We start from the raw sequence: 27,974 nt of genomic DNA, 5'->3' as shown, positions 1-27,974 counted from the left end.
GCAAAGTTCAGCCATCAGCACATGGATACAGAGGCATGCAACCTGCTGCAGACTCTAGGTTCTTGGGTGACCACATCTCCTGAGAGCTTGCCTTTGCCTGGAAGCTCCACAGGGAAGTCACTTGAGTGCCAGGTGATGAAGAGGCCATGTGGTTCAGGTATAAACTCTGTGATCTCGCTCAGGTAGTTTGCTCTTACTGGTCTCATTTTTTCACATCAGTTAAGTTTCACAAAGTTAAAAATGGGTAAGCCAGCAGAAACCCAGATTTTTAATTAACAAACTTTCATTTATCAAGCATTGCCTAGCATCTGCCCTCAATTTCTCAAAAGTACAGGCATGACTTCTCTTACCCAGACAGCCAATGTGCAGTCATCAAATCATTTAGGGAGGTGGCACAAAGGGATGTAATATCCCATCCTATTGGATAATAAAACACCAAGCCCTGACAGCTCCAACTTAGGGTGAGTTGGCCCTTATCTGAATTTCCCACCCCAAGCCTCGAGGGGTATTTCTGCTTTGCTAATAAATCCTCCTACTCTTTGTGGTTCTTTTGCTACACCTGCAGCAGTGTCCTAATCTTAAACACAGTACCCAAGAACCAAGGAGCATCTGAAACACCCCAACCACTGGCAACAGAGGAGCAGAATGGCACTCCCCCAAATATGCACACCTAACCTCTGAACCTGGGAACGTGTTATCTCATGATGCAAGATGAACTTTACAAAGCTGACCTGGTTAAGGATTTTTTTCCTGTGGTATTGGGGTTCAAACTCAGGTCCTACACCTTGAGCCCTCCACTAGCCTTTTTTTGTGATGAGTTTTTTTCAAGATAGGGTCTCGTGAATTATCTGCCTGGGCTGGCTTCGAATTGAGATCCTCTTGATCTCTGCCTCCCGAGTAGCTAGGATTACAGGCGTGAGCCACCAGCACCTGGCTCTGGTTAAGGATTTTAAACAGGAAACTATCCTAGGTTATCTAGGGAAGTACCACATAACCACAAGTATCCTTATCAGTGAAAGAGAGAGGCGGAAGGGTCAGAGTTCAAGAGATCTGAATATCTACTCTGTTGCTTTGAAGATGCAGGAAGGTTCAATGGATCAACGGCTGCAACCGTTGTTCAACCTCCAGAGGTTGAACAAGGCAAGCACCTGGAAAACTGTCCTGCCCAAACCTCAGTAGCCTAGTGAGACCTATTTCAAGTAATGCCTGGAGATCAGGAAACAAAATAGGAACAAGTGTTTAAATGCGCAACGGTGGTGTGACTAACAGAGGAAATACGATTTATTTTCCTGTCCTCACATTGTCCCCTAGTATTTGCCTTCAAGGAACATAAAGACTAAAGGGCAGATAAAGACAAGTAAACAGAACAACCAAACAGTGTTTCTATGAAGAAGGTACAGGATGTTATTAAAGGAGAATGACTTGAGAAGCTCAGTGCATGTGAAGACTGCCCCATGTTATATAACAAGACTTTGTCAATCACACCTGCAAATCACTCTAGCCCCTCCTGCAAAGACCTCCCAGATTTTTCCTGCCATTTGCCCCATGACCTATAAATTGCCCTTTAAACAAAGACGGGGTCTTCTGTGCCATCTGGCCAGAGTCCACTGGTCTATCTTGGCTGTATATCTTCCTGTCTATACTTTTCCTTTCAATAAAATTTTGCTGCTGCTTTGCAATCTGTGTGTCTCCATCCAGTTCTTTGGGAGATACAAGAAACGGAGGTCTTCTGAGATCACCCACTAGTAACATCACCTGAGACAGGGAGAGAATGAACTCTCTTAGTCTTCCTTTTTGCTCTATCCTGGCCTTTAATGGATTAGATGAGGCCCACCCACATAAGGATGCTCAAATGTTAACTATCCAGAAACCCTCCCACACCCATCTAGGGTAATGTTTGGCTAAATATCTGAGCATCCAATGACCCAGTCCTTGGGGATCAGAGCCACGTAGTCACCAGGGTGTAAAGGATTGGTTTGCATTGCGCCATAACCCAACCTAATCTGATGGATATAAGAAAACATTGTTCAGTCATTCAAAAAAAAACAAAGTGGGTTGTGAGGGGAAAGTAAGGTACCATACTGAGCAAAGCAAGTCTCAAAATAATCTGAGTGCATCGTTTCACTTTTTTGTGTGTGTGTGTAGAAAAGGAGATATGCTTTTAATTATGCACATATGCAAAATACAGAAAGGAACAGAAAATACCGTCCAACAGTTGCAGTCTGTTCCTAGGAAGACAAGGAAGTAGGGAGGTTTCCTTGCTCCTTCATTGTTGGCATCTTTGCAGAGAGAGTGCATTCACGTGTAACTCCTACAAGATGAAACCTAAGGACGCAATACGCAGTGATTGTACAGGAAGACCATTAAATGAATAGAAGCAAGTGTGAATGGGGCTGAAAGCACACCTTGCCACGTGCCTGCCCCAAGTTGATGAGCACAACTGGTCACAGGAGTGGAAGAGAAGGAACAGGACTTCAAAACAGAAAAGGGTGAGAGCAGAATTTGAGTGGGTGTGATTCTTCATGGGAACTTTTTTTGTTTTGTTTTTTTGGAAGATAGAGAAAGAGGATTTATTATATGGCTCGGGACGTGCCGTGGGAAGAGGCAGACAGAGTAAGCGGTCAGCTCATCTTCACTTCAACCATCTTCATTAAAATGATTCTTTTCTTTTCTTTTTTGGCGGCACTGGGGTTTGAAATCAGGACCTCGCGCTTGCAAGGCAGGCGCTTTTACCGCTTGAGCTACTCCGCTAGCCCGGTGCATGGGAACTTTTGTGCTCTTGGCTTCTCTGCGCTTTCTTTTTCGGGCTTCTCTTATGTATAGCAGTTACACTCACTTTAGATGGTAATACGTGTGCATGGAGTGACACTCAAAGAGCACAAAACCATACCCAGAGAAGCGTCCTTTCACGCCTTCCCCGGCTCTGCTTCCAGCTTACCTCCTAGAGGGAGGCTACCACTAGGTGGCGTGTCTGTACGGGGAGGGACGGCCGGAACCCACGGCCACGGAACGACCCGGAACCAGCCACACGGGGCACACCAGGGAGGACGCTTTTTGCAACGGACTTCCGGGGGGGTAACCTCTCGAAGCGGAAGTGCCGTGTGGCGGGGCCCGGGGTGCGGCGCGGGGCGGCGGTGTCGGGCTCGGGTCTGCGGGTACCCCGAGGAGTGCTGCAGCGGCGGGTGCTCGTCCCGGCCGCGCGGCCATGAACCTGGAGCCGCTGCGGAAGCGCGTCCGGCAGTATCTGGACCAGGTGCGTGGCGGGCCGGGCATGGGGCAGCTGGTCGCGGCGGTGGAGGGGCCCGTGGCCCCGCGGGGAGGAGGGCGCGGGCGGTGGACTGGGGCGCGCGAGGCGACACGTACGGAGGCCTCGCTGGGAGTAGAGCCATGCGTGGCCTTGGAGTTTGGTTTAGTTGGGATTCTTATTTGGCCGAATGCACGTTTATAAAGACACAGACAAGCTTGTCTTCAGTCAGTGCTTTAAAAATCTACCCTTGAGTGGACAGCTAGGAGTGTGTAAGGAAAGACGGGCCTCCGAGTCCGTGTCAGTGTGATGCTTAGCTTTTGCTGAAACGCTTGCTTGCCCAGTAAATGGGAGACGGAGAAAGGGAAAGCGAGGCCCGTGCGCACATTCGGGTTGACGGCTGGAGACGCGGAGGGCCGGGCTCGCCCTCGGTGTAGTGCACCTGTGGAGCAGATGTGCTCGCCCCGAGGCTTTCCTCCTGCTCGTCAGTCCCGCAGACCCGTCCTGGCTTGCATCCAGAGGAACCGAGGCAAAGGTTGTAGAGAGACTAGATGTGAGAATCAAAGACTCAACAATAGCCTTTAGAGTGATTTCGGCTTGTCAGCCTTATTTTTCCTAGGGTTAGCTAGAGTAGGTGACTTTCCCCGCGGCTAGTGACAGTTAATGTATATGTGTGTGTGTTTAATTTGAGTGTTAGTAAAATTGCATTTGAGGTATTTGAGTATAGTGCTCTACTAAACTCCACTTAGGGGTTTACTAACAGCTTATTGAAATAAACTAGGAAGTGCTAATGACTAGACATTGCAAAATAATCATTTAAATTATCCATTGTTGTAGACACTTGCTGATACATTTTTTTGCAGTGGATGAGTTTTTTTTGTTTTGTTTTGTTTTTAAATCTTTTGGCGGTACTGGAGTTTGAACACAAACTCACTCTTGCTAGGCAGGCACTCTTACCGATTCAACTCTTGCAGTGGATGAGTTTTCAAAAGGAAAAAAAAAAAACCCAAAAACCACTTCTTTGGGCTAGGGGTGTAATTCGTTGGTAGAGCACCTGCCTACCATGCTCAGGGCCCTGGGTTGTATCCCCAGCACACACACACAAAAAAAACAAAAAAACCCAAAACTATCTTTGTGAGTTTTATGTACAAAGATCTTACAACAGTGTTTTTACCGGACCACTGAACTAAAACACTAGTTGAGCTATAAGGTAAAGATGGTTGAAAGGAATCCTACTACATATAAAGACTTACTGATATTATATGTGTCTCTAATAAGAGGAGACATCTGTTCAGAACTGTGGGAGCAACAGGGCAGTCACCCCTCCCTTTTTTTTTTTTTTTTTTTTTTAATGCAGCAGCAGTATCAAAGTGCTCTGTTTTGGGCAGACAAAGTAGCTTCGCTCTCTCATGGTGAGTGACAAATGCTATTTTTTTTCTAATCAATCTTTAAAAATCTATTTTACCTTGCACCTCTAACCATTTGTGTAATTTTACCCTATAGAGGATCCCCAAGACGTTTATTGGTTGGCTCAGTGTCTTTACCTGACAGCACAGTATCATAGAGCAGCCCATGCACTTCGGTCACGGAAGCTGGACAAAGTAAGTACAGTGTTTGTGTGAACTTCAGAGCTCTCAAAACTGTGAAAAAGTCATTACATTGGTATTTTAGGTGTATGTTTTATTTATGTCAAAGTTATTTTTAAAAATTCAAATTTTCTTGTTTTTTTCTTTTACTTTTTGGTGGTACTGGAATTTGAACTCTGGGCCTCACACCTGCTAATAAAAATTCAAATTTTCCTTAGTATAAAGAGAAAATTTCTTATTCCTAATCATAGTCACTTTGTTCTCCCTGACTCCCCTGATCCCATCTAGTCACTAAGTTCTGAAAATTCTGTTTTTGGTATTTGTTTGCTTGTTTTTAGATGGGGGTCTCACTATGTTGCATAGGCTGCTCTTGAGCCCTTGGGCTCAAGTGATCTTTCTGACTTAGCCTCCAGAGTAGCTGGGACTATAAGTGCACACCACCACAGCAGGCCTGAAAACTCTGTTTCTGTGTAACTCTGAAATTGTGAGAGTTCTTTTCCATTTCTTGCCACTCACAAACCTTCCCACCTGGCTTCTGTCCAGTGCATCTTGCAAACTATCACAAGTGAGGGTTTCCTAAAACACAGTTTTGATTATATCTCTCACAAAATCTTCAGTGATTTCATTTTACCTACGGTATATCTCCCACAAAATCTTCAGTGATTTCATTTTACCTATGGGATAAAATCAGTTGTGTTAATGTACATCCAAGGCCCCCCTCCACCAGTGATATGTGCAGCTATGCTGTGCTCCTTTCATTTTCTGGACAGGCTCCACTACACTGTCTGTCCAGCTCCTCACTGGCCTGAAGATGCTTATTTCTGAGCTGCTTATGCCCTCTTCTCATAGTATGTTGTGCAGACTTATGTCCCCTGCTGTGGCCTCCTGAGGCATCCTTGGTGCATGGTAAATGGTTGTTTTGTCGTGAATATGAATTGAAAAGACTGGGATTTTTTACTGCAAGAATAAGAGGGGAAATTAGGATAGTAGCTCTCTTCATTTCATGCTTACAGTTTTCTTTTAAAATGAAGATGTGAATTATATTGACCTCTTTTTAATAACTTGTTTTCTAGTTGTATGAAGCTTGTCGCTACCTTGCAGCCAGATGCCACGTAAGTATGCTTGGTTTTCTTTTTACTTGGTGAGTGTTTGACTGTGAGCCTATGCATACCTCCTATATGCTACAGTTTGCTGATAGAGCTTGGACACTAAAGGAATGTCCTTTAGTGTCATTTCTGTAAAACAGTGACAGTTCATTTAGTAAAAGCTGACGTGCATGAGAAAGTTATGTCTTAGACATTTTAAGTTTAAGTGATGAGTATACTATTTTTTAAAACCTAGCTATCATGGGTGATGGATGGTATTTCTGTTTTCTACATAGTATGCTGCAAAAGAGCACCAGCAGGCTCTTGATATTCTTGATATGGAAGAACCAATCAACAAAAGGCTATTTGAAAAATACTTGAAGGATGAAAGTGGCTTGAAAGACTCCTCCTGTGACTGGGAAATGTCACAGTCCTCAGTGAGTGATATTGTTAATGTGCTTCAGTAACAGCAATGGGAAATGCCCAAATTACATGGCAAAAATAAATCACCTTCTTTTACATGTGTATTATGTATTAAAATAATTATAGTTGCCAACTTATTCAACTTGCCTACCAAGAACCAAAGATTCTGAGACATTTCTCTGTGAGCTATCAGTTGGAAGCTCTAATATCCTCTGAGACTGTATCTCAAATCAATCCTCCCTTCCTAGGGTCTTTCCTTCTTTCCTTCTTCCCTTTCTCCCTTTCTTCCTTCCTTCCCACATTAAATTTTTTTTTTTTGCTAAGAAATGCACATATGAGGGCTCAAGAGTAGATTGTCTGCCTAGCAATTGCAGGCCCTGACTTCAAATCCCAAATGAGGGAGCTTGTGTAATAAATGCATTATTATGAAATTATTATTTTGTTTTTAGAACTCATAAAACCTTGCCTAGGTCTTAGATTCTCTCAGTATTCATTAATTAACTAATTAATTAATTTTTGTGGTAACAGGGTTTGAACTCTCACTTGAGTTATGCCCCCATTTTTTTTGTTTGTTTTTAGTTTGTGTTTGCCTGGGCCAACCTCCAACTAGATCCTCCTATCTCCACCTTCCCAGTAGCTAGGACCACAGGTGTGCTCCATCAGCTTGTTTTGTGAGATAAGGTCTCACTAACTTTTGCCCAGGCTCGTATTGAGTCACTATTCTCATGTCTCCACCTCTTGAGTAGCTGGGATTACAGGAGTATTACCACCAGGCTTGGCCAGATTTTTAAGTTTTGACTTACGAATTTCCTTCCATCTCCTTAATGATTTTAGCTGCTCATTTGTGGATCTTCTTGAACCCAGTGATGTTTCTTACAGTTTAAGGTCTGGAATGTGAGTCAGATTCCACATGCCATGTTGTTAGTGATGGTAGCAAGATGGCCCAGTACCATACAGGTACTCATGTCTCCAGTCCTTATAGAGTTCTTTCTCCCTGTTTTTTTTAGAAGTGAGGAACAAAACCTGAGACCAAGACAGGTTAAATCGTCATCCAAGGTCATATATAAGTCTCAGGGCCAGAATTTGAACTCAAGTCTGTGGACTCCAAACAAGCCATGCTCCTAACCTGTGACTAGGGGTTGCCTTGCTACCAGTCTAATTCTAGGACTCTCTTATTGGATCTGACTGTCAAACTCTAAGTTAGAGTTTGATTTTACACATACCCTGTCTGTGTCTCTAAATCATTACCTTGCTTGGGGCAAAACAAGTAATGCACCCAGGAACCTCAACCTGTGTATTAGTGATAAAAGTCTGTGAAAGAAGCTTAGCTTTGCCTTTTTGTCTCTGTTAATGCATACTGTACTTGATAGTTGGGATGAGTTTGTAGACATAGTAAAGACTTCTTGACATTCTAATAATACATGGTTTTTGATCAAAAATTAAGTTTAAAATACATATATACAATGGAGTATTATTCAGCCATAAAGAAGTATGAAATTATGTCATTTGTAGGAAAATAGATGAACCTGGAGATAATCAACACATGATGCTCAGAAAGACAATATCACACTTTTGCTCAAACATGTAGAAGGGGGATTATTGGGGGGGACAGTGGGTAAGAAGAGGGAGAAAAGGGAGGAGATGGTTAATATTGTAGAAGTACATTATATGTATGAAAATAGCACAGTGAAACTCACCCAAATATGTTTAAAAGGAGTGGGGGGGAGGAGAGAGGGTAGTTAAGAATGAGTAGAATAGATGGGATGAATTCATCAAAGTACCTTGTATGCATGTTGTAAATATCACCACGAAATGCCATTGTACTATTTATGCTAGTAAAAAAACTAAAATTTTTAAAGTAGAAGTTTAAAAGTTTTGACAAGGCTCATACTTTTCCAACAGATAAAGAGTTCTATTTGTCTTCTACGAGGGAAGATCTATGATGCTCTAGATAACCGAACCCTAGCTACCTACAGTTACAAAGAAGCTTTGAAGCTTGATGTCTACTGTTTTGAAGCATTTGACCTTTTAACATCACACCACATGTTGACAGCACAAGAAGGTTAGGAAACGTCAGATGTTTTTATGTTTAGCACTGTTGTCTGTCTTTTCCTCTAAAATCTATATAATCAAGAACAGACTGTACAGATTTAAGTAGACTGTACTAACTCTCTTAATGTCTTCAAATATGAAACATATTGCAAAACATAATGGAGTCTGTTTTGCTGTCAGAATCTTTAGGGATTGTGATATCACGAGGTCATCTTTTTGAGACATAATTTGAGGTAGTATTAAACCAAGATTTCAATAATTTGATTCAGTGATTCACAACTGGAGGTAGCTTTTTCCTCGCTCCCTTGTTATTACCGAACCTAACTGAGCCTAACTGGGCGGCAACTGAAGATGCAGAAAGGATGCAGGATAGACAGACAGACAGAAAGTAGGGGCCAGGTGTGTTGGGTACTTGGGTGGAGACTCACAACCCTCATTACTGCTTTTCTCTATTATTCGCTTCTTTTTACTCTGCTTCTTATCTCTGTCTTTATTCTTTAAGGCCTTACTCCTTTACAGTTCTTTAAAACCTTGCTTCTAAAGTCTTTCCTTTAAATCTTGCTTTTAAAGTCTTCTTTTCTGTTCTTTAATGTCTCTTTCCTTAGACTTGCACTATCCCATGTTTTCTCTTAGATGTTCTTTAGCATAATCTCTCTTAAAGTCTTTGCCCCCAGACTTGCAATGTCCCATGCTTTCTCTTTAGCTTTTTTAAAGCCTTGGTGCTCAGACTTGCACTGTCCCATGTTCTCTTTAGCGTTTCTTTAGCTTAGCTTTTCTAAAGCCTATGTATAAAGTTCTCAGTGCAGACTTTCTATCTATTTAGCAATTCCCCTTTAGCAGTTCTTTTCCCTTCAGCAATCCAGTCTCCCTCCAGCAATTCATTTCCCTTCAGCAATCCTTTTCCCTTCAACAATTCTTTTCCTTTCAACAATTCTTTTCCCTTCAGCAATCCTTTTCCCTTTCTTTAGCCTCCCACATCCAGAAAGCCTCCCTTTATCCAAAAGCCTAAAAGCCCAAAACAAAAAGCCCCCCTCCACACACACTTCAGTGAGTCTTATATCCAGTGGTAAATGGGGTGGAGCAGCAGTTCTCCGGGACAGACGTGACATTGTAACAGGAGAAACCTTCTAACTTCCTGCTTCTCTGAACATAAACAACTTAGGAAAAGCAGCTGTTCTGCATTTTCCTCTTCTGTGGCCAGGGCTGTGCCAGTCTCAGCTTACAGATAAACATCTTAGGAAAAGCAGCTGCATCTGGCCTTGCTTATGTCCAGTTCTCATAGGCTTCTCAGAATCTGCTCTCTACACTCAACCTAGCCATATTTTAAATCCCCAAGGACTTGTGTGTCCAGATCCAACCTCAGATGGGTTCAGTCAGAATCTCAGGAGGTGGGGCCCTGATGTTAGATGATTTAAATCTCCCAAGTGATTCTAATGTACCTCAGGAACTGAGCTCCACTGACAACCAGGTTTGTTGGCAATGGGGTAAGCAAGAGAATAGAGAGGAAGTAGGGTTATTGTAGTAATGGGATTCATGCATATTTTAGTCTAGTGCAGTGGTTCTTGACCACTGGGGTCTTGCAATGGCTAGAGACTTTGGTTGTCATAACGTTGGGGCAGGGAGAAGGATGGGAAATTGCTGCTGGCATATAGCAGGTAGAGGTGGAAGGTCCTGCTAATCACTCTGCTGTGTACAAGACACCTCCCGGCAGAGAGCAGTCCACACAGTGTCATAGTCCGGAGGCTTGTGGTTCTCTGGCTGATGACAGGGATCGTCTAGAATCTTCCTGGCCCAACCCTCCCACTGGGAACCAGTGTCAGCTTTCTCTAGTACATTTTGATCTTATTCCTCTTGAGTCAGTTTACTTAGACCAAGAACTATAGAAGGTATTTTTAGTTGCTGACTGTTTTCCCACAAATATGATGAATACATTTTTTTTCTCACTGTTTTTAAGAAAAAGAACTTCTTGAGTCACTGCCTCTTAGCAAGCTGTGTACTGAAGAACAGGAATTGCTACGATTCCTGTTTGAGAACAAACTGAAAAAGGTAAGGAAAAATTCAGCATGTGCTTTATGTAAATATCTTATTTTTTCAACTGGACTTGTCGCTTGTTTTATTTTTTTATTTATTTGCGATGCTGGGGTTTGAACTTAGGTCCTCATGCTGTTCTCCCAAGGACTTTTTATATTAAAGGATTGAATATCAAAGAAGTGGGTTGATAATGCATGAAAATAAGGATTTTGTTTCCTTGTTTGTTTGCTTCCTTCTGTGTGAAATACTTCCTGCCCTGGAATTCTGTGATGAAATTGAGAAGAGAATTACACTTACTGAGAGGAGTACTGATGGAATTTGAAATTAAACAGGTTTTTGGGGGCTCCTATATGTCGTGTATAAATGTTTTCATCATTTGGGCCAAACACACAAGTTTGCCTTTTGGTTTGTTATTGCCCATTGACTTCATGCTTAAATCTCTTTGCGTTTCAGTATAATAAGCCTAGTGAAACTGTCATCCCTGAATCTGTAGATGGCTTGCAAGAGAATCTTGATGTGGTGGTGTCCTTAGCTGAGAGGCATTATTACAACTGTGATTTTAAGATGTGTTACAAGCTTACTTCTGCGTAAGTATACCATCATTTTTGTGTAGGAATGTGGAATTCAGTCCATACCTATGTGATTCATGGATGTACCTTTACCATTTGCAGAGTACTGAATAGGCTGCTGTGTTAGAATAGTTTCCAGACATAAGTTTATTAACATGTATAAGTTTATTAAAGTAACATGGGAGGGTTATATGTGTCCATCTTCTCAGTCTTGATAATTTTGAGAATTCGATAATACCATTTTGTCACATACCTTTATAAAATTCACCCTTTAGAGAGTGACAGTCCTGTGGACCAGTCTGGTTTCCTTTTAGATAGCCATTTCCAGTGTACCTCATCAGACTTTTCATATTTATTTTTATATTAATATGTCACTCATTTATATGTTAATGTCATTAATGTGATGTGGCATAATGTCACTCATGACATGACATTTTTTTTTATGTGGGTCTTTTGGGTTGTTTAAAGTTCTTGAAATCACAAAAAATTTTAATGGGCATATACTTACCTATTATTTTGTTGTTTTTGCAGCACTGGGGCTTGAACTCAGGGCCTTATGCTTGCTGGGCAGATGCTCTACCATTTGAGCCATTCCGCCAGCCCTGTTTTTGTGTTAGGTATTTTCAAGTGAACTGTTTGCCTGTACTGGCTTCGAACTGCAATCCTTCTCATTTCAGCATCTGGAGTAGCTAGGATTATAGTTGGGAACCACTGGTGCCTGACTATTTTTAGTATTTTTTTATCCTTTTAAGTAATTGGCCTATTTTATGCATCATAAGTCTTTTGATTTGAAGTAAATGGCTAAAGAAGTAAGCCCGTTTCCCCTTTCCCTTATAACCCAATCTCTGCTTTAACTCAGAGTAAAGTATTAACAACCCAGGTGTTGTGGGTGATGTTATGCGTGTGGTCATGGGTTAATGACTGAGTGTAGCTAGCTAGGAGAGCTGTGTTGTACTGCTTCTGGGTGGTGATGTGTTGCTTTCACTTTCAGCGTAATGGAAAAAGATCCTTTTCATGCAAATTGTTTACCTGTACATATAGGGACCCTTGTGGAATTGAATAAAGCAAACGGTAAGAATTTCTTTTTAATTAAAACAATTCTTAAAATGAAAATTCTGTAACTTGAAATTGCAGTGACAATGTAATGGAGCTCTGCAGAAGAAGGAGCTCCTGGGGGGAAGAAAGTTTTATAAGCTTGGTCAGTGGTCTACTTCGTTTCCTAACACATGTATTTCTCTAACCCTGCTCCTATGTTGGCTTTAGAGTGTTGGCTTTCAGTTTTGACCCTTTTCTCTCTTTTTAAAAAATTCCTTAAGTAAATGGACATCAGGAGCCAACTACTTAGAAATTGGAAGGGAAGTGATTTTTTTCCTTGGGTTTTCTGCATTTTAGCATTTTAGAAACATTTACTTGTGTTTGGGCAGTTTTTCTCTTATATCTTTTAAAATTGATTCATGAGCTCTGTCTGTAGGAGAGAAAACCCATAATGCTGTAACTCCAAATCCTTGTGGCTGTCTTGTTTGTGGACCAGTAGTTTCAGGTCTCCTGTAGGCTGCCCAGTCTACTGTCTACTGAATCCAGAGTCTGCGTGTAAGAGATGCAATAATGAATAGTAAATAACCTTATTGACTTAATAAACTGAGACTGCTAAGTCCAGAGTCTACGTGTAGGACATGAATCATGAAATACATTTCTCAGAGCAAATGACCTCACTGATATGATAAACTTCAAAGTTTGGCCACTCGGTTTGGTTATGGGTGGCTAAGACATTGTATTCCCAGCCTGTGGCGTAAGAGACATGGGTTTCTTAGAATGGTGTTTTGCAGGAACCTGTTACACCTAAAGTGCTCTGTTTTGGGCATCTGTTCCTGTGTGGCTTACTATGTGCCTCTCACCCAGTTTATCAGTCACTCAGCAAGTGCACAGAGCCCACAGTTGGTCTGGGGAAGGTTGTCTGTCAGATAGGAGTTCTATATTTTGTACCTAGAAGGATAGGAAGATACGAGTTCATTGCTGTGACAAAGATTTTCTTTGAGAAAAGTTACAACTAGAGGAAAGTCAGATCTTAAACTGATATTTGGTATACATAATTCTTTTCTTTTTCCCTAATATAGAACTTTTCTATCTTTCTCACAAACTGGTGGATTTGTATCCTAGTAATCCTGTAAGTAATAAAAATCTCTTTTTTCTTACTTGAACTCTAAGAAAATTCTTAACTAGTATTGAGATAGTAACTTGTATTTAAGTTCAAGCAAATAAAGTTTTATTTAAAACATTGGGGCAGAATCTCCTGTGCCGAAGCTAATAGTGCATTGACTTCCTTCTTCTATGATTGTTTTTTTTAAATTAAATATTGACAAATTCAAACAAAAATCTCTTCTTTCCGATTTCAGAAATTATACATGCTTAATATTTTAAAGTACTTACTGTACAGAAATATAAAATTCTGACCATGCCAGCTGCGTGCCTGCCTTTCCTGAGGAATGCAGTTGAAGTTTCTCATATGGCATGATGAGTGACATGTTGATTGGATCACTGGGTCTTCCAAATTACTGGGATCAAAATGGAGAGTTTGCAGTGGACAGTGGAATTTGCAAGTGTGTCCTTAAAAACAAAAGCCAGGGATCAGGTTATAAGTCTCGGACAAAAATTAGCCCCTAGCCCAGTGTGGAACCAATGCAGGAGAGCCAGCTAATTGAGAGTCAGAACCTGGGCACAGAGTAGGGAGAGCCATTGAGGCTGGACTCAAAGCAGGCAGGTGTGCTTAGGAGCCTCATCTTTTGTAGAAGCCACCTGGAAAGAGCTGAGGAGGAGCTGTTCTCACTTGGGACCTCAGTAGACAGACTGTCTCAGGGAAACTTCTAATTCAAACTAGAATGTATGCCTGGGAACATCTCATCCACGCTCTGTAGCCTAGCTTGTTAAGAGATTCCATTGTAGGTAAAGCATCTCTGGTCATGGTAAATATTGAACTTTTTAGGTGTCTTGGTTTGCAGTGGGATGTTATTATCTCATGGTTGGTCATAAAAATGAACATGCCAGAAGATATCTCAGGTATGAATTAATTTTCTTCCTCCCTCTATAGTGAATCTATGGAAAGAGATTTCTTGCTCTTATGCTTATGTGCAGTAATAGTAAGTACTTTAAAAGTAGTGTGAAAGAATAAATATTTTCTTCAACAGATTCTGCTCAGTTGCATCATCTATGTGCCTTGCTCTTCATAAGATGCTGTAGGGGGAGATAAAAGAAATCAGTGGTGTAGACCTTGTTCTCTAGGAACTTGGATTATTTTTTAATTTTATTTATAATTGAGAATAAATAGGAAACAGAATAGTGTTGTTTGAAAGGTCTCCTTTCCATTTACAGAAATACCTCTTACTTTGAGGACTTTTGCTTATAGTTGTGAAATTCCATGGTTAGGGTCACTCATTGTGTCTGTAAAACAGAATTCTTGGCAGAGCAAGTAGGTTCCTCTATGGAGCTATTGATTTTAAATTATCTTGCAGGTTATAAGATGAGATCACACACCTAATATGTCCAGCACAGGTCCTTACTTGGTGGCTGCTACCACCACCACTGTCACCATTTGGGTCACAGAGTAGGCTCCTGGGCTTGCAGTGCTTGTAAGGTGTATACAAAATGCTAATGGGTGTACTACAATACCTAAAAGGTATAGACCTCTCTCCTAAAATTTCTTAGAATTTGTACATTGTTTTAGTTCAGATGCTTTAACACAAATAATACATTAGTGTTTGATATGTTGACAGTTCATTTTTTCAATTAGTGTTATTAATGTCTTTGAAGCCATCTGCTTATATAAAATTAACAGTTTAAGAATATATTTCTTGAATGAATGCTTTTGTTTCAGCAAAGCTACAACACTTGAGAAGACGTATGGGCCTGCATGGATAGCCTATGGACATTCATTTGCAGTTGAAAGCGAGCATGACCAAGCAATGGCTGCTTACTTCACAGCAGCACAGCTAATGAAAGGGTATGGCAGGGCATGGTGGTAAAACCCTGGGACAGGAGCTCTTGCAAACAGAATGAAATGAGACTTCCGTTATAACCATTATTGCTATTTGGCTGCTAAATTAAGCAAAAATATCATATTTGTCTCTTATCTAATAACTTGTGAGACTGTAAAATAACCATGGAAATGGAAGGGGGGATAAAAGTGATGTGGTGAGTTTGCCAGCGGCTTTTCTCAGTCAGTGCAGAAAGGAGCTAGGAAATGAGGCCAGGGGAAGATATGAGCACCAAAGCTGTTTTCACATGCTCATAAAGAATAAGAGTATTCCTGAGCAAAATTATTGCTGTGTTTCATCTGTAACCAATAGTTTGTTGATGTGGCTTGTGGGAGTGCAGGACTGTATTGACTAGTATTGTAAGTTTGTGTCAATGTTATATATATGGTGTTGATATCCATCAGTGTTCCTAAGAGTGTGTTATACTAGGTAGTTGAGTGTTGCCATTATTCCCACTGATTGTTTGGCCTCACTGTTGGTTACTGCAGAGCTCTTTTATGTGAACCACCTCCACTGACCAGAGACTGTGTCCCTATGTGGAAAGGCAGTGGAAAGGGGTGGTCTGCAGTCATACTTCACCTGGACTTCCTGGCCTTTTTGCTCAGCGCCATATGATCTTGGGCAGATTATCTTCTTGAAAGATAGGAATAATAGTAAAACTTACTCATTGGCTTATAGGAGGAGTACAGAGGTAATGCCAATTAAAGGCATACACATAGAAAGCACTCAAAAGTCAGCTACCTTTGTTTGCTTATAGAATTCAGGGTAGGCTCATATATTTATCTGTATTGAATTTCATCTTGTTAGCTTTCATCTTCCTTTTCAAACTATCAGACTCCTTGACATTCAATCTTGCACCCAGATTATCTTCAGCTTTTTGTAGTCGTATGAAAGTATGACTTACAGTCATCTGTGGAAGTACTGTGAAGGACATAGTTCCCTAACTGCATTTGTTAGCTCAAGTATTTGCCATAGTAAAATACCACAGACTACATGACATAAACAATAAAAATTTATTATCTCATAATTCTGGAGACTGGAAGTCCAAAGTTAATGTACTACCAGTTTGGTTCCTGGTGAGGTTCTCTTCCTGGCTTGTAGATGGCAGCTTCTTGTTTTGTTTTCACGTGGCAGAGGGAACCTGTTGGTGTCTCTTGCCCTTATAAGGGCTCTAGCCTTGTTGTATTAGGACTCTTCTTCATGAGCTCATTTAACCTTATTACTGCCTAACAGGCTGTATCTCCAAATACTATCAGAGTGGTATAAATGAATTTAGGGGAACAAACATTTAGTCCATAGCACTTGCTAGAAATAATCCTCCAGGTTGCAGCTTGTTATTGATCCACCTAAATGATCATTGTACTTAGCCCAGGTCTCTGTGTTCTGTCTACCTTGTCCTGTGTTGTGCTGAAGCTTAACCACAGTGTCAGCCTGTTTCCCTTTATCTATCAACCTGATAAATTGGCAGCAAAAAATTCTCAATAACATGCATGTAGAATGCACTCAGTAAAAGTTAGCTTGAGTCGTGGATTGTTTTGTAGGGGCATGTGGTAGGGCCTGGTAATTTTTGTTTGATACTCTGGGTGCCCACAAACAGTAGTTATTAGTTACTAGTTGGTGCCTGAGAATTAAAATCAGTGATAACTAATGACACAAGTAATATCTTTAGTGTTTCCCTGTATAACAGACTTTGTCCTTAAATCTTCACATCAAGCTAAGCATTATTTTTCTTCAAATTTCATCTACCTATCAGAACAGCTTTACTTTCTCTTCACTTGCTTATATGTTTGGATAAACATTCAAAATTAGGTAAATATTTTTAAGTTCCCTTTCTGACTACTTCTTTGAGCCATTGGTTACTTAAAGTGTGTTTAATTTCCATGTTTATGAATTTCCCAAATTTCTTTGTTACTGGTTTCTCACTTGATTACATTGTGCCTGGAGAGCATTCCATGGGATTTCAGTCCTTTTTCTATGATCTATTCTAGTGATTGTTCCAGATACACTTGATAATTCTGCTCTTGTGAGGTGGAATGTACCATGGACACAGGTTAGGTCTGATCTGTACAGAGCTGTTGAAGTCTTCCATTTCCTTGTTGCTCTTCTACCTAGTTATTCTGTCCTTTATTGGAAGTAGGGGATTAAAGCCTTAGCTCTAATCATCAAATTGTCTATTTCTACCTCTGAATAGACAATTCTGCTTTAGGTATTGAGTCCCTATTGTTATATGCTGTATAATTGTTACATCTTCTTGATGGATATAGCCTCTTCCAGAATTGAACTTGGTTCTTTTTTTTTAAATTTCTGTCTTACTATTATTCTCTAATTTCCTTTAGTTTTTTCAAACATAATTTCCTCTTCAAATATTTAAAATAGCATATTTAAGGTTATTTATTTTATGTCCAACATCTGGGCTTCTGCCAGGACAGTTTCTATTAATTGTTTTCTTCCTGTGTATGGGCCATACTTTTCTGTTTCTTTGTATGTCTCTGTATTTTTGTTGAAGGTAATGTAATATGGTAATTCTGTAAATTAGATTTCCCCATCCCACCCCAGAGTTTGTTGTTGCTGCTGTTTTAGTGACTTCAGAACTAATTCTTGGCTGTGTCCACTGCTAAGTCCATCAAAGCTTCTGCTCCATTAGCTTCTGGACTCATTGGCTCCCATTCCTTGCTAAAGGACCCTACCTGCATCAAGCACACCTTCAGCACTCTGGTTGTCAGCCATTGTGCCTTAGATTTTACTTTTTTTCATTCTCAGAGCTTTGAAGTTAGTCAGAGGTGAGCAATTTGGTCCTTTTCCAGTCTTCCTTTGTGTGCATATAACCCCAGGATCCCCAGGAATGTGTCACAAAGCCCCTAGTGGACATCCCGCTCTACAGTTTTCCTATTAAGTTTTTGGCTAGCCGCTTATATAGCTGCCTCTGACAGCTGAGATGATAAATAATTGCTGCTTATTATTTTTCAGCAAATGCCCCAGGGATAGAACTTTTCTCACTGAGTGAACACTGAGGTCAAATGAAACAGACTTGAATGGTCTTTTCCAGAAGCTGCCAGACACATAAAATAGTGACAATCCTCTGTGGGATGTTGTAGGAGCTCCACACTCTTGCTTCTTCCAGTGGCTATGGGGCTAGCAGTTTACAGCTGCTGGTTGTGGGAAATTGGGGAGGGAGGTGGGAACAGAACAAGTGAAGGTACCACAAGTTTGCCATTCTTTTAGAGAGTCAGCTGTTTCCTTGAACATCTGATTCTCAGGTGATTGTTGTAAGCCCTGGGTTACCTCTCAAAGTTCTAGACAGATTGGTTTTGACAGTATTTGCCAGTATTCTTATTACTTTTATAAGTATGTATATTTTTGGAGGTCCTTTTTCTGCCATCCTGAAAGAACCTCCTTCAGATAAACAGTTTTAAAGGACTTTTCATGACCCCTCTGTGGATGATAGAATGTTAATTTGAGTCACGTCTAGGTAAAACCAAAGCACACACAAACCAATGAATATTTACCCATGTTATAGATCATCTTTGAAGAAAGGTGAGTAGTCAGTGATCTGATAGTGTGAAAAGTTAGAAATTCTTTGAGAAGTAGTTAGTACTGGCTATGCATATGACTTTCTCAAGAGGATGGGAAAGCAGAATTCATACACATAACGTGACTTAAAGAGTTCTTCAGGGAAAAACTGATAAAAACCTATTGTGATGAGCAAGTGCAACAGGGAGAGCCATGTAGGTCAGAAAATCAGGTGGTGGCCTTGTACAGGGAAACGGACCATAGCTCTTTATTTTGAACAGTGCATGGTACTGAGTGGACATGGGAAAGTGGGTGGTAGCCCAGGAGTGAACCTTCACACAGGAGAATAGTACTGGACCTGCCTTTCTGTTCTGAGAGGTTTTTTTTTTTTTTCTGCAGAATTTAAAAAAAAAAAAAGTTCATTGGGTGTTCACTAAATATTAGTAAACTAGGAGTTAGAAAAAATTAAATACTGTGTTTTGGACTACATTTAAATTATCTTACAGATAGGATCTGAAGCTGACAAATTGCTGCTGAACTGCAAAGTTTTTGGTTTTGAATATGTGAATTTTTCCAATATTTTTAGGTGTCATTTGCCAATGTTATACATCGGATTAGAATATGGTTTGACCAATAACTCCAAACTGGCTGAAAGATTTTTCGGCCAAGCTCTGAGCATTGCGCCAGAAGACCCCTTTGTCATACATGAAGTCGGGGTTGTTGCCTTTCAGAATGGAGAGTAAGTATTGGAGGACCACAGCCCTTCTGTTGACTGTAAGTGGGACCTCGGTCATAAGAGTTGCTGACCAGAGTGATTTCAGTGAATTTTTGTTTTTAGATGTTCTGTTTTAGGAGACGGAGTTTGACAGTTAAATAGAGAAAGTAGAAATGCTTTTCCTGGATTTTCTTAGAGGACAGACTCAAATTTTGGTCTTCCTTTTATCTGGGTTGCCATGAACTCTGATCCCCACGTATTACCTAGAGGCTCTGTAGGATCCTTAGTCTTCTCTGTCAGTTAAAAGTTGGATTCACATATTTGAGACAGTTTTTCCACAATTTTTGAAACAAATGTTTTCTGTTTAATTACTAATAAAACAAAATTAAACTACTTATAATGATCCAATATCTAGTTTCCTGGTCAATTGAAGTTTTTCTTTACATTTGGATATTTGTAGACTATGTGATTCTGTGTCATACTCAAAGAGAAAAATATCTTTTATAATCCTTTGCATTAGATTATACATAAACTTAAAAACAGTAGAATGTCAGTGGTGTTTGCATTCTAAAATAAGTCTCCTTTCTCTGGTCTGTTTGGTTTCACATTTTTGTGCTGCTTATTGGTGATTTCAATGCTTATAAAATAACCCTAAACTTAGTGCTATCTATAGTTGAAGCACAAGAAACTGAGGTGTGCTTCATGGGAATTCATGTGTTAGGTGAGTTTTGATCTGGCCTGACAGTGCTGTTGACCGTGAGTTCATTGTTATTGGACCAATAGTGTATATTAAACAAGGTTAGTCATGACTAGTTGATGAAATACTATGACCAAAGGTTTCCAACCCTAAATACCACAAAACACAAGAATTGACTCTCAAATCCTAAATATGTGTGATGTTAATGCTGTAAGATTAACCTTTTATCTTACTTAAATTTTAATTTGAATCAATCATTTCCAGCAGTTTACCCCATACCCCATTTCATTTAAGTACTAGTAGAAAGAGATATTCAAGTGTTTTTGTAAAATATTTATACTTGCTAATTTTGAATAACCTCCAACCCGTTTTTCCCCTCTATTTTAGATGGAAAACAGCAGAAAAATGGTTTCTCGATGCTTTGGAAAAAATTAAAGCAATTGGGAATGAGGTAGTCTTTGTAATATCTGTCCATGCTTACCTGCATACGTACTCCTAAGTGTATCTACTATTGAATCAGGAAAATAATAGAGACACTGGGTCTCTCTTGCCCTGAAGGGGATAACCTAACAACAGGTATCATACCAAATAGCTTGGTAGTGTTAGGGTTATCAGACAGTTGACTGTTTTATGAGGTGATGAAACCAGTGACCTTGTTTCTAATTAAAGGGTAGATGTTGATATTGGCCTCTTATGAGGACCCTGTGACTTAAGATAGCAGAATGTATAAGGTGATTATTTGAAACAAGAATTTTGATGGTTAGTATATTCTGGGAGACATTGCAGCATCTGATGCAACATTGGTTCTCTAGTGCTTCAGAGAACCTGGCTGTTGGCTGCAGGTACATTCAGTTTAGCAGCAGAAGTGGTTCTGCAAGAGCAGGTGTTATTCAAATTCAGACCTTTTTTTGCTGTTCCTGCAGTTGCAGTGTGCCTGTGCCCATAGAGTCAGCTTTGCTTACTTTCATCTCTTTGTTATCTGAACTTACAAACATAATTCTCTGTGTTTGTACACATATGTCTGTAAAGCAGGCTTTTCCTCAACTGAGTCTTGGGTGGTTCTGGATAACCCTAGTATTTTTGTTAAAATAGAGTTGCCAGTCACCACTTTCCAATTCTCAAAGAATTGAACGCCTTGCTACTCACACTGGCCTAGCTGCAACAGCAGCTGGAAGCTGGTTACACGTTCAGAATCTCATTCAATAGGAGACTGAGGGTTATAGTGTTGGAGTTATGCCCAAGAAGTAGAATGAGCAAGCTCTGGACAGCCTTAGAAGGATGACTTGTTCCCACTGACTGACTAGTGGGGAACTAAGAGAATGAGGTTAGGGAGCTGGAATGACTAAAGAGAGATGAGTTGGTGTGGCACATTGAATTGAAGTGCTATATAACATTTCTAAGTAGTAATATTTTGTAGGCAAATGAATATAAAGATCCAGTGTTTCAGAGAGAGCTGTTGGCTGTAGGTACACAATACAAACTCCTTACATATGAATGGACTCTTTGACAGAATATGCTAATCACAGTGGACTACTCAGGAAGTCTCATCTAGTGGGGAAGAAAAGTGGATAAGCCTTACCTCTGCTGTGATAGAGGCATTCACTAGGAAAGAGCCCGGCTTTTAGCTCTCAGAACATGAAAAAGATTCAATGCAAACAAATCAGGCTAAACAGTGGCGTGTGTAACTGTGGGCTTGATGTTGCTATGTTTTAGGTAACAGTTGACAAATGGGAACCTTTGTTGAACAACTTGGGGCATGTCTGCAGAAAACTTAAGTAAGTGAAGTAGAGAATTTTCAGAAATATATTTTGTGACTAAAAGTTTGCTTAATTTTGTTTTTGTTTTGGTGGTACTGGGTTTGACTTCAAGGCCTTGTGTTTGCTAGGCAAGTGCTCTACCACTTGAGCCATTGAAGGGTATTTAATTTTGAATACCCTTTCTGTATTTTTATTTCAGGAGCTTCTTTAGCTTTCTTGTACTTGGCCACTCACATACAACAAGCATCAAAATCACTGATCATTACTTATCTCCATTGACATAACTTTACTTTAGAAACTTTGAGAATTATAACAGGCTGTTCTTTTTTTATTTTAAAAAAGTTTAAGTGTTCAAAATTAGTTTGAAAGAACTGGGACAATAGGACCTACTTAAAACTATGTCTGTATTCTAGTTCTGTTTCCCAGAAGTTTCATAGTATAATAAACACTTGACAGCTAAAAATGGCTCCCTGTTTATGTCAAGTTTTGGGGGGAATACCTCTAAATACCTGTATATTACAGGTATTTATACAGTATTACCTGTATAATACAAGAAGAGACTAGTCTTTTGTAAAGAAAGGAAAAAAAAAAGCAAGTTTTTTTTCTGTTCCGGGATTTCCTTAAGTTTTTATTATGTGTTAGGAACTGTAACATTTCCTAGACTTTAATTAAGCTTAAAACCTTTCACAAAAGATTTCACAGAGTAAAGTAAGTATTCCAGAGAACTTTAGGGAACACTGTTCTAAGTAACTTTTGGATCTTAAAGCAAAACTCCTTGGCTGCTCTCTTCTGTCCTAGTGTGAGAAGGTTACATCATGGAAAAAGGAGATGTGTGATGAGAGGTTCAGGCTAGGACTTGAGGATGAGGTTCTGATTGGTGTCCCCTCAAACAGCAAAAGGAGTACAGTTAAGAGTGCCAGCGGAGGGGACATGCCAGGAAAATACATTTTTAAATGTTAAAAATCTATATAAGTAGGTATGGGGTAGTTACCCGTCTAGACTGCTATTCTAACAGGAATGTTTACATAGATGAATATGCATGTTAGACTTAGAAATTTAGTACTTTGACTGAAGTAATTGTTTTTCTCTCCTCCCTTTTCCTCCCTTCCCCCTTGTCTTTCAACAGAAAATATGCTGAAGCATTGGATTACCACCGGCAGGCATTGGTGTTGATTCCTCAGAATGCATCCACCTATTCTGCCATAGGGTATATCCACAGTCTGATGGGCAACTTTGAAAATGCTGTGGATTATTTCCATACAGTATGTCTGTTGTTTCTACCCAACTTTAAATCAGCCTAATCTTTGCCTCTTTAAAAAAAGATATTTTCTAGGCAGTGTTTCATCTCTTTACAGTTTGAAACTTCACACATTACATTTTATTTGACCTTTTTTTTTTTTTTGGCACCCCTGAGTTTGAACTCGGCCTTAGGCTCTCTGAGCAGACGCTCTTATTGCTTGAACCATTCCACCAGCCCTATTCTTTTCTCTGCAGGGAAAAGTAATAAACATGTTATGCAGTACTCATCAAAGTAGAAACTAAGGTGAGACTGGTCCTCAGTGTGCACTGAAGCGAGCAAGTGCCCAGTGGTACTTGTAACTCAGCTCAGTCAAGCATCTTGTCCAGGAAGGAATTGCAGAGATATCCATTCCCAGTCTTTCTACTCAGGACACCATTGACTCCCTGGATCACTTTCATAAATGAGCAAAAACAACCTGTGCATCCATCATGAGGAATGTTTCCTTAGTCCAAACACATTATTTCATCAAAGATAAGACACCATGAATAAGCACAGTGACCAAAAGGAAAAAAAAGATGCTGCTAATTAAGCTTTGATCATGTGATTTTTTTATATTTACAGAAAGTACTCTCAAATGTATTTAGACCGATTTTTATCAAGGACCACTCTATTATATAGAAAAAGAAAATATAGTTGAAGTAATTTCAGTTTTCAAGCCTGATGGTCAGTGTCCCGATTTTCCCAAGAGTGTCCTGGTGTTGGCACACATGCCTGTTTTTGAGTTTGAGTTTCCTCCTTGCCTCAGACCCTGCTTTGCAAGTCTCCCTCAGAACTCTCTCAGCCTGCTGACGTGTCCACAGAATGTTTTAGACAATCACCACAATTCAGATATCATCTGTACATGTTCCTCACGTGGTCTTTGGTCTCACCTGAGCACTAAGACAACAGGGAGGACACCTACATCACAGCTGTGGCTGATGATAGCAGTAGTAGGAAGCCACCAGTTGTGAGACATACCGGGTTTAGAAACATCAGAATTTGAGAAAATATGGACTGTAGTGGTATTTAGAGAGAGATAATATGACACACTGAAATATTTCAAAGATAATTTATCAGTGACAGGCTCATAATTGATTTTCAAGGATTAGAGATTTTCAAGCTACATGAACTGTTGAAGTTACCCTGTTGGTTTCCAATATACTGAGCTAGCCAGAACCTTGGACCATATAAGTTTTCCTGTCTTACATGATCTTTCAATTATGTACTTTTGGGTATTGTATAATTTACCTCTTTTGTGATTTAATTAATACAGAAGGCTCAGAGCACTCTATGTGGAGATACAGCTTTTAATCTCTTGGGTAGATTTCAAGTATATGAATGAAATAGTCTGAAACTCCATGATTCCCACCCACCCTCAGGAATCTCAGTCTTGTAGTGTGTTCACACCAACACCACTGCCACTCTACCCTGAATTTCCTGGAATTCTTTGAAGTAAATCTATGTGAGAGTACTTTTAAACAAGAGAGAATGGTTTACATTTCAGTAACCATGCTGAATCTTTTTTTGGCAGGCCCTTGGTCTTAGACGAGATGACACATTTTCTGTTACAATGCTTGGTCATTGCATTGAAATGTACATTGGAGATTCTGAAGCTTATATCGGTAAGATCATAATCACTTATTGGCATTGTATTCTACTTTTTAGATTGTTGTATGTCTCTGGGATTTTTGAACTCTCATACAAGATTCTAAATTTAGCTTTCTACCATTCTAACTACATTGACATTAAGAAACTCCCCAGGGGGCTGTTGTAGTGGCTCAAGTGGTAGAGCTCTTGCCTAGCAAGTGTGAAGCCCTGAGTTCAAACCCCACTACTGCCACAAAAAAACAAAACAAAACAAAAAAAACCCCAAAACTTCCCAGATTCCTTCATACAGTTTTGGTCAGCAGATGCTCAGCTGGGTTGATAATCTGTGATCGGCTCATCTATGGGTATAGGAACCTCAGCTGGCATAGCTGGGGGTTCCCTTTGTGGGGCTTTCATCCCAGCCTTCTGTGTGTATGGTGCAGTCAGAAATCTAGAAAATAAGAGCCAGAGCTGTGGGACCTCTTGAAAATTAGAAGTTGCAGATCATTTGTTGGAACAGTGCAGTGGGATTTAATGACTCATTTCACATTGAGTTCACATTGTGTAGTGCACAGAACATTGTTACAGAGTGTGTGTGAAGCACATTACAGAGGAATTGGTCTAACTGGATAGTGGAAGAAGAAATTTTAGGGATGCTTTTCTAATAAATGAAGGGCTCTGTTCTTTCTTTATAATACATGGCAAAAAGCAAAAATCTTTACATTTCAGTGGAATGTTAGGTTGCCCTGGATTCACTTACCAGTGGTATGTACTCTATAATCCTTTGAATTGTTTTTGTAAAGATAAGCAAGTAGTAGGATAAGTTTGGGTGGAATTGCTGTACTTGGGCACTCCCTTAGGAATAAGTATTATGAGATAAGGAGAGCACATTGAGGTTAAATCTTGAGATCTGGACCTTGGGGAATGCAACGATTTTTTTGAGGGTGTAAAATCTTAAGAGAAAAAAAATAATAAGTTGGGATTTAATAAAATTAAGAACTTCTGATAACAAAAACAGTATTATGAAAGTACAAGTGTGCCTTCACTTCAGAGAACGACTTGCAATACATAGAAAACTCACCTGGAACTCCAAATCCTCAAGTCCCTAAGAAAAGGTTAAACAAGGGTGGGAGGCATGGCTCAAGTGGTAGAGTGCCTGCTTAGCAAGCACACGGCCCTTAGTTCAAACCCTGGTATCACAAAGAAAGAAAGAAAAAAAAAAAAGATTAAGCAAAAATGCTTAAAAAATGTGCAGTTGAAGAGGAGCTTCACAAAGATGGCCTCTGGGTGGTTATGGAGCACACAAGAGCACTTGGCAGCATCAGTTAACTTTGGAATGGAGTTGGCATCATAGTGAGAAAATGCCACACACAACCTTCAGAATGACTGAAATTGAACATCGCGACAGTGCCAGGCACTGGGATGATGTGGAGCAACTTCACAGGCTGACCTGGAGTATGTACTGATCATGCCATTATAGGGAGACTAGTAATTAGCAAGACTGAGCAGTGGTGATGGAAAGTCAGAATGATGGCCTCAGGTTCAACTAACTCAGATCTTCCAATCTTACTTATTTGTAAGATTTTTGACATGGAAAATGTATTTCTTGCATTGTGGCCTCATGAGCAGTAGATTGATGACTATAAAACAGGCATACTGTGACAGTTCTTGTCTGTAACAGTGGAGGAAAAAGTTTCCCAGAGGCTTCATCAATATTCAAGGGGTTTTGGGAATGGGTGTCTGTGGAATCACATGAAAACCACAAATGCTTCCAAAAGTCTTCCTAGCATCTCCCTTGACAATGGTGGAGAAAAGGAAAGAAAAAAGAGGGGAGGTATGACTCATGCATTAGAGCACCTGCTTTGTGAGGCCTGCTTTGCAAGCATGCAACCCTGAGTTCAAACCCCAGTCCCACTGAGAAGAGAGAAAGGAAAATATTGGCACTCTTCCCTTCTGATCTATAGTTTTTCTCTTCAAAATTTGACTTAAGCGGTTGTGGCAGTATCATAATGATGGGAATGTCAGATCAGTGATGACGTCTTATTTTATTCTAATTATGGTGTTTCTTTTTAGGAGCAGACATTAAAGACAAATTAAAATGTTATGACTTTGATGTGCATACAATGAAGACACTAAAAAACATTATTTCACCTCCGTGGGATTTTAGGGAATTTGAAGTAGAAAAACAGACTGCAGAAGAAACGGGCCTTGCGCCACTGGAAAACTCCAGGAAAACTCCAGATTCCAGACCCTCTTTGGAAGAAACTTTTGAAATAGAAATGAATGAAAGTGACATGATGTTAGAGACATCCATGTCAGACCATAGCACGTGACTCCAGACAGTGGTCAAAGGGCCCATGCGTGCTGTATAAGTCAGTATTCCTTCACATCCTTGCCATGTCTTAAAAGAGTTTCCTACTTCCTAATATGAATCCAAACTACATCTCTACATATAGGACCAGCAACCTGCCTTAAGAGATGGGATAGCACACCTCTGCAACAGATATTTTCTGATTCTCTGAACCTACAAAATAGTTACACGTAGTGGAATAAAGAAGGTACAACTGTCCATTACGTCTTTTTCAATAAACTTTTATTTTCTGTATATTTTTAGTTTTTAACATCTTAAACTGAAAACAACCTAATCTGAAGAAATCCAGTTTCTGTAGCATATGAACAATCTACTCATGCTACAGATGACCTCTTTATACATTGTGTTTCCTTAACAGTTACAATTACTGTCTTATGCATTTGCCTTTTAAATCATATGGGAAAATAGGAATACAAACCAAAAGTACATGAGTACTGCTTTTTTCTTTTATCTGCATTGTAGCCTTTGCCAGTGTCTTCATATGATTTTGAGTTGCTGCCTTGCACCCTTTCATTCAGCCTGAAAGGAGTTCCGTTTGTATTTCTTTCCCTGCCTTCATCTGTGTCTTCTTTTCTTCATCCCAGTCTTCTTTTGCATTTCTTACAGCACAGGTTTACTAGTGCAAACCCTTTTAACGTCTCTTTATCTGAGAATGTCTTAATTTTTCCTTCATTCTTACAGGTCAGTTTTGCTGGATGTGGAATTCTTGGCTGACTTTCTTCCAGCTGTTCAAATTCCATCTCACCATGTTTGAACAATCAGCTCTCAGTTACTGAGGGTTCCTTGCATGGGAAAAGCTGCTGTTGAGATTCTTGCTTTGGCTTTTGACAATTTAAGATGTTTTAGTGTGGAATCCTTAGTGAGCTTATCCTGCTTGGAGTTTGTTGAGATTCTTGGGTGTCCATCAAATTTGGGGAGTTTTCAACCATTATTTCTTCAAATTTTTCTTTTGCCATCTTCTCTTGAGATCCCTGTAATGCATATTTTGGTAGGTTTGATGGTGTCCCATGCGTCTGTTAGGTTCTGTTCATTTTCTTCAT

The 27,974-nt window shown here is 39.9% G+C and overlaps 1 protein-coding gene across 3 annotated transcripts; it reads left to right on the top strand.

Moving 5' to 3' along the window:
- Nucleotides 1–3,087: 3,087 nt before the first annotated feature.
- Nucleotides 3,088–27,357, top strand: Cdc16 (cell division cycle 16). 3 transcript variants are annotated; one of them, XM_074042906.1, is made up of 18 exons: nt 3,088–3,253; nt 4,605–4,656; nt 4,748–4,845; nt 5,904–5,942; nt 6,212–6,352; nt 8,241–8,400; nt 10,345–10,436; nt 10,875–11,008; nt 11,982–12,061; nt 13,105–13,154; nt 13,971–14,044; nt 14,859–14,984; nt 19,115–19,267; nt 20,328–20,391; nt 21,654–21,715; nt 22,824–22,959; nt 24,508–24,598; nt 26,637–27,357. In XM_074042906.1, exons 1-18 carry the CDS (start codon nt 3,206–3,208, stop codon nt 26,894–26,896), a joined length of 1,860 nt encoding a protein of 619 aa, XP_073899007.1. In that variant the 5' UTR covers nt 3,088–3,205; the 3' UTR covers nt 26,897–27,357. The 3 variants fall into 3 exon arrangements, with proteins under 3 accessions (XP_073899007.1, XP_020020104.1, XP_020020105.1); XM_020164515.2 differs by having other exon boundaries at nt 4,602–4,656; XM_020164516.2 differs by lacking the exon at nt 4,605–4,656 and having other exon boundaries at nt 3,101–3,253.
- Nucleotides 27,358–27,974: the final 617 nt, after the last annotated feature.

This window comes from Castor canadensis, chromosome 10 (assembly GCF_047511655.1).
Source record: "Castor canadensis chromosome 10, mCasCan1.hap1v2, whole genome shotgun sequence".
NCBI classification, from domain to species: domain Eukaryota; kingdom Metazoa; phylum Chordata; class Mammalia; order Rodentia; family Castoridae; genus Castor; species Castor canadensis.
This window is presented reverse-complemented; position numbering and strand designations above follow the sequence as displayed.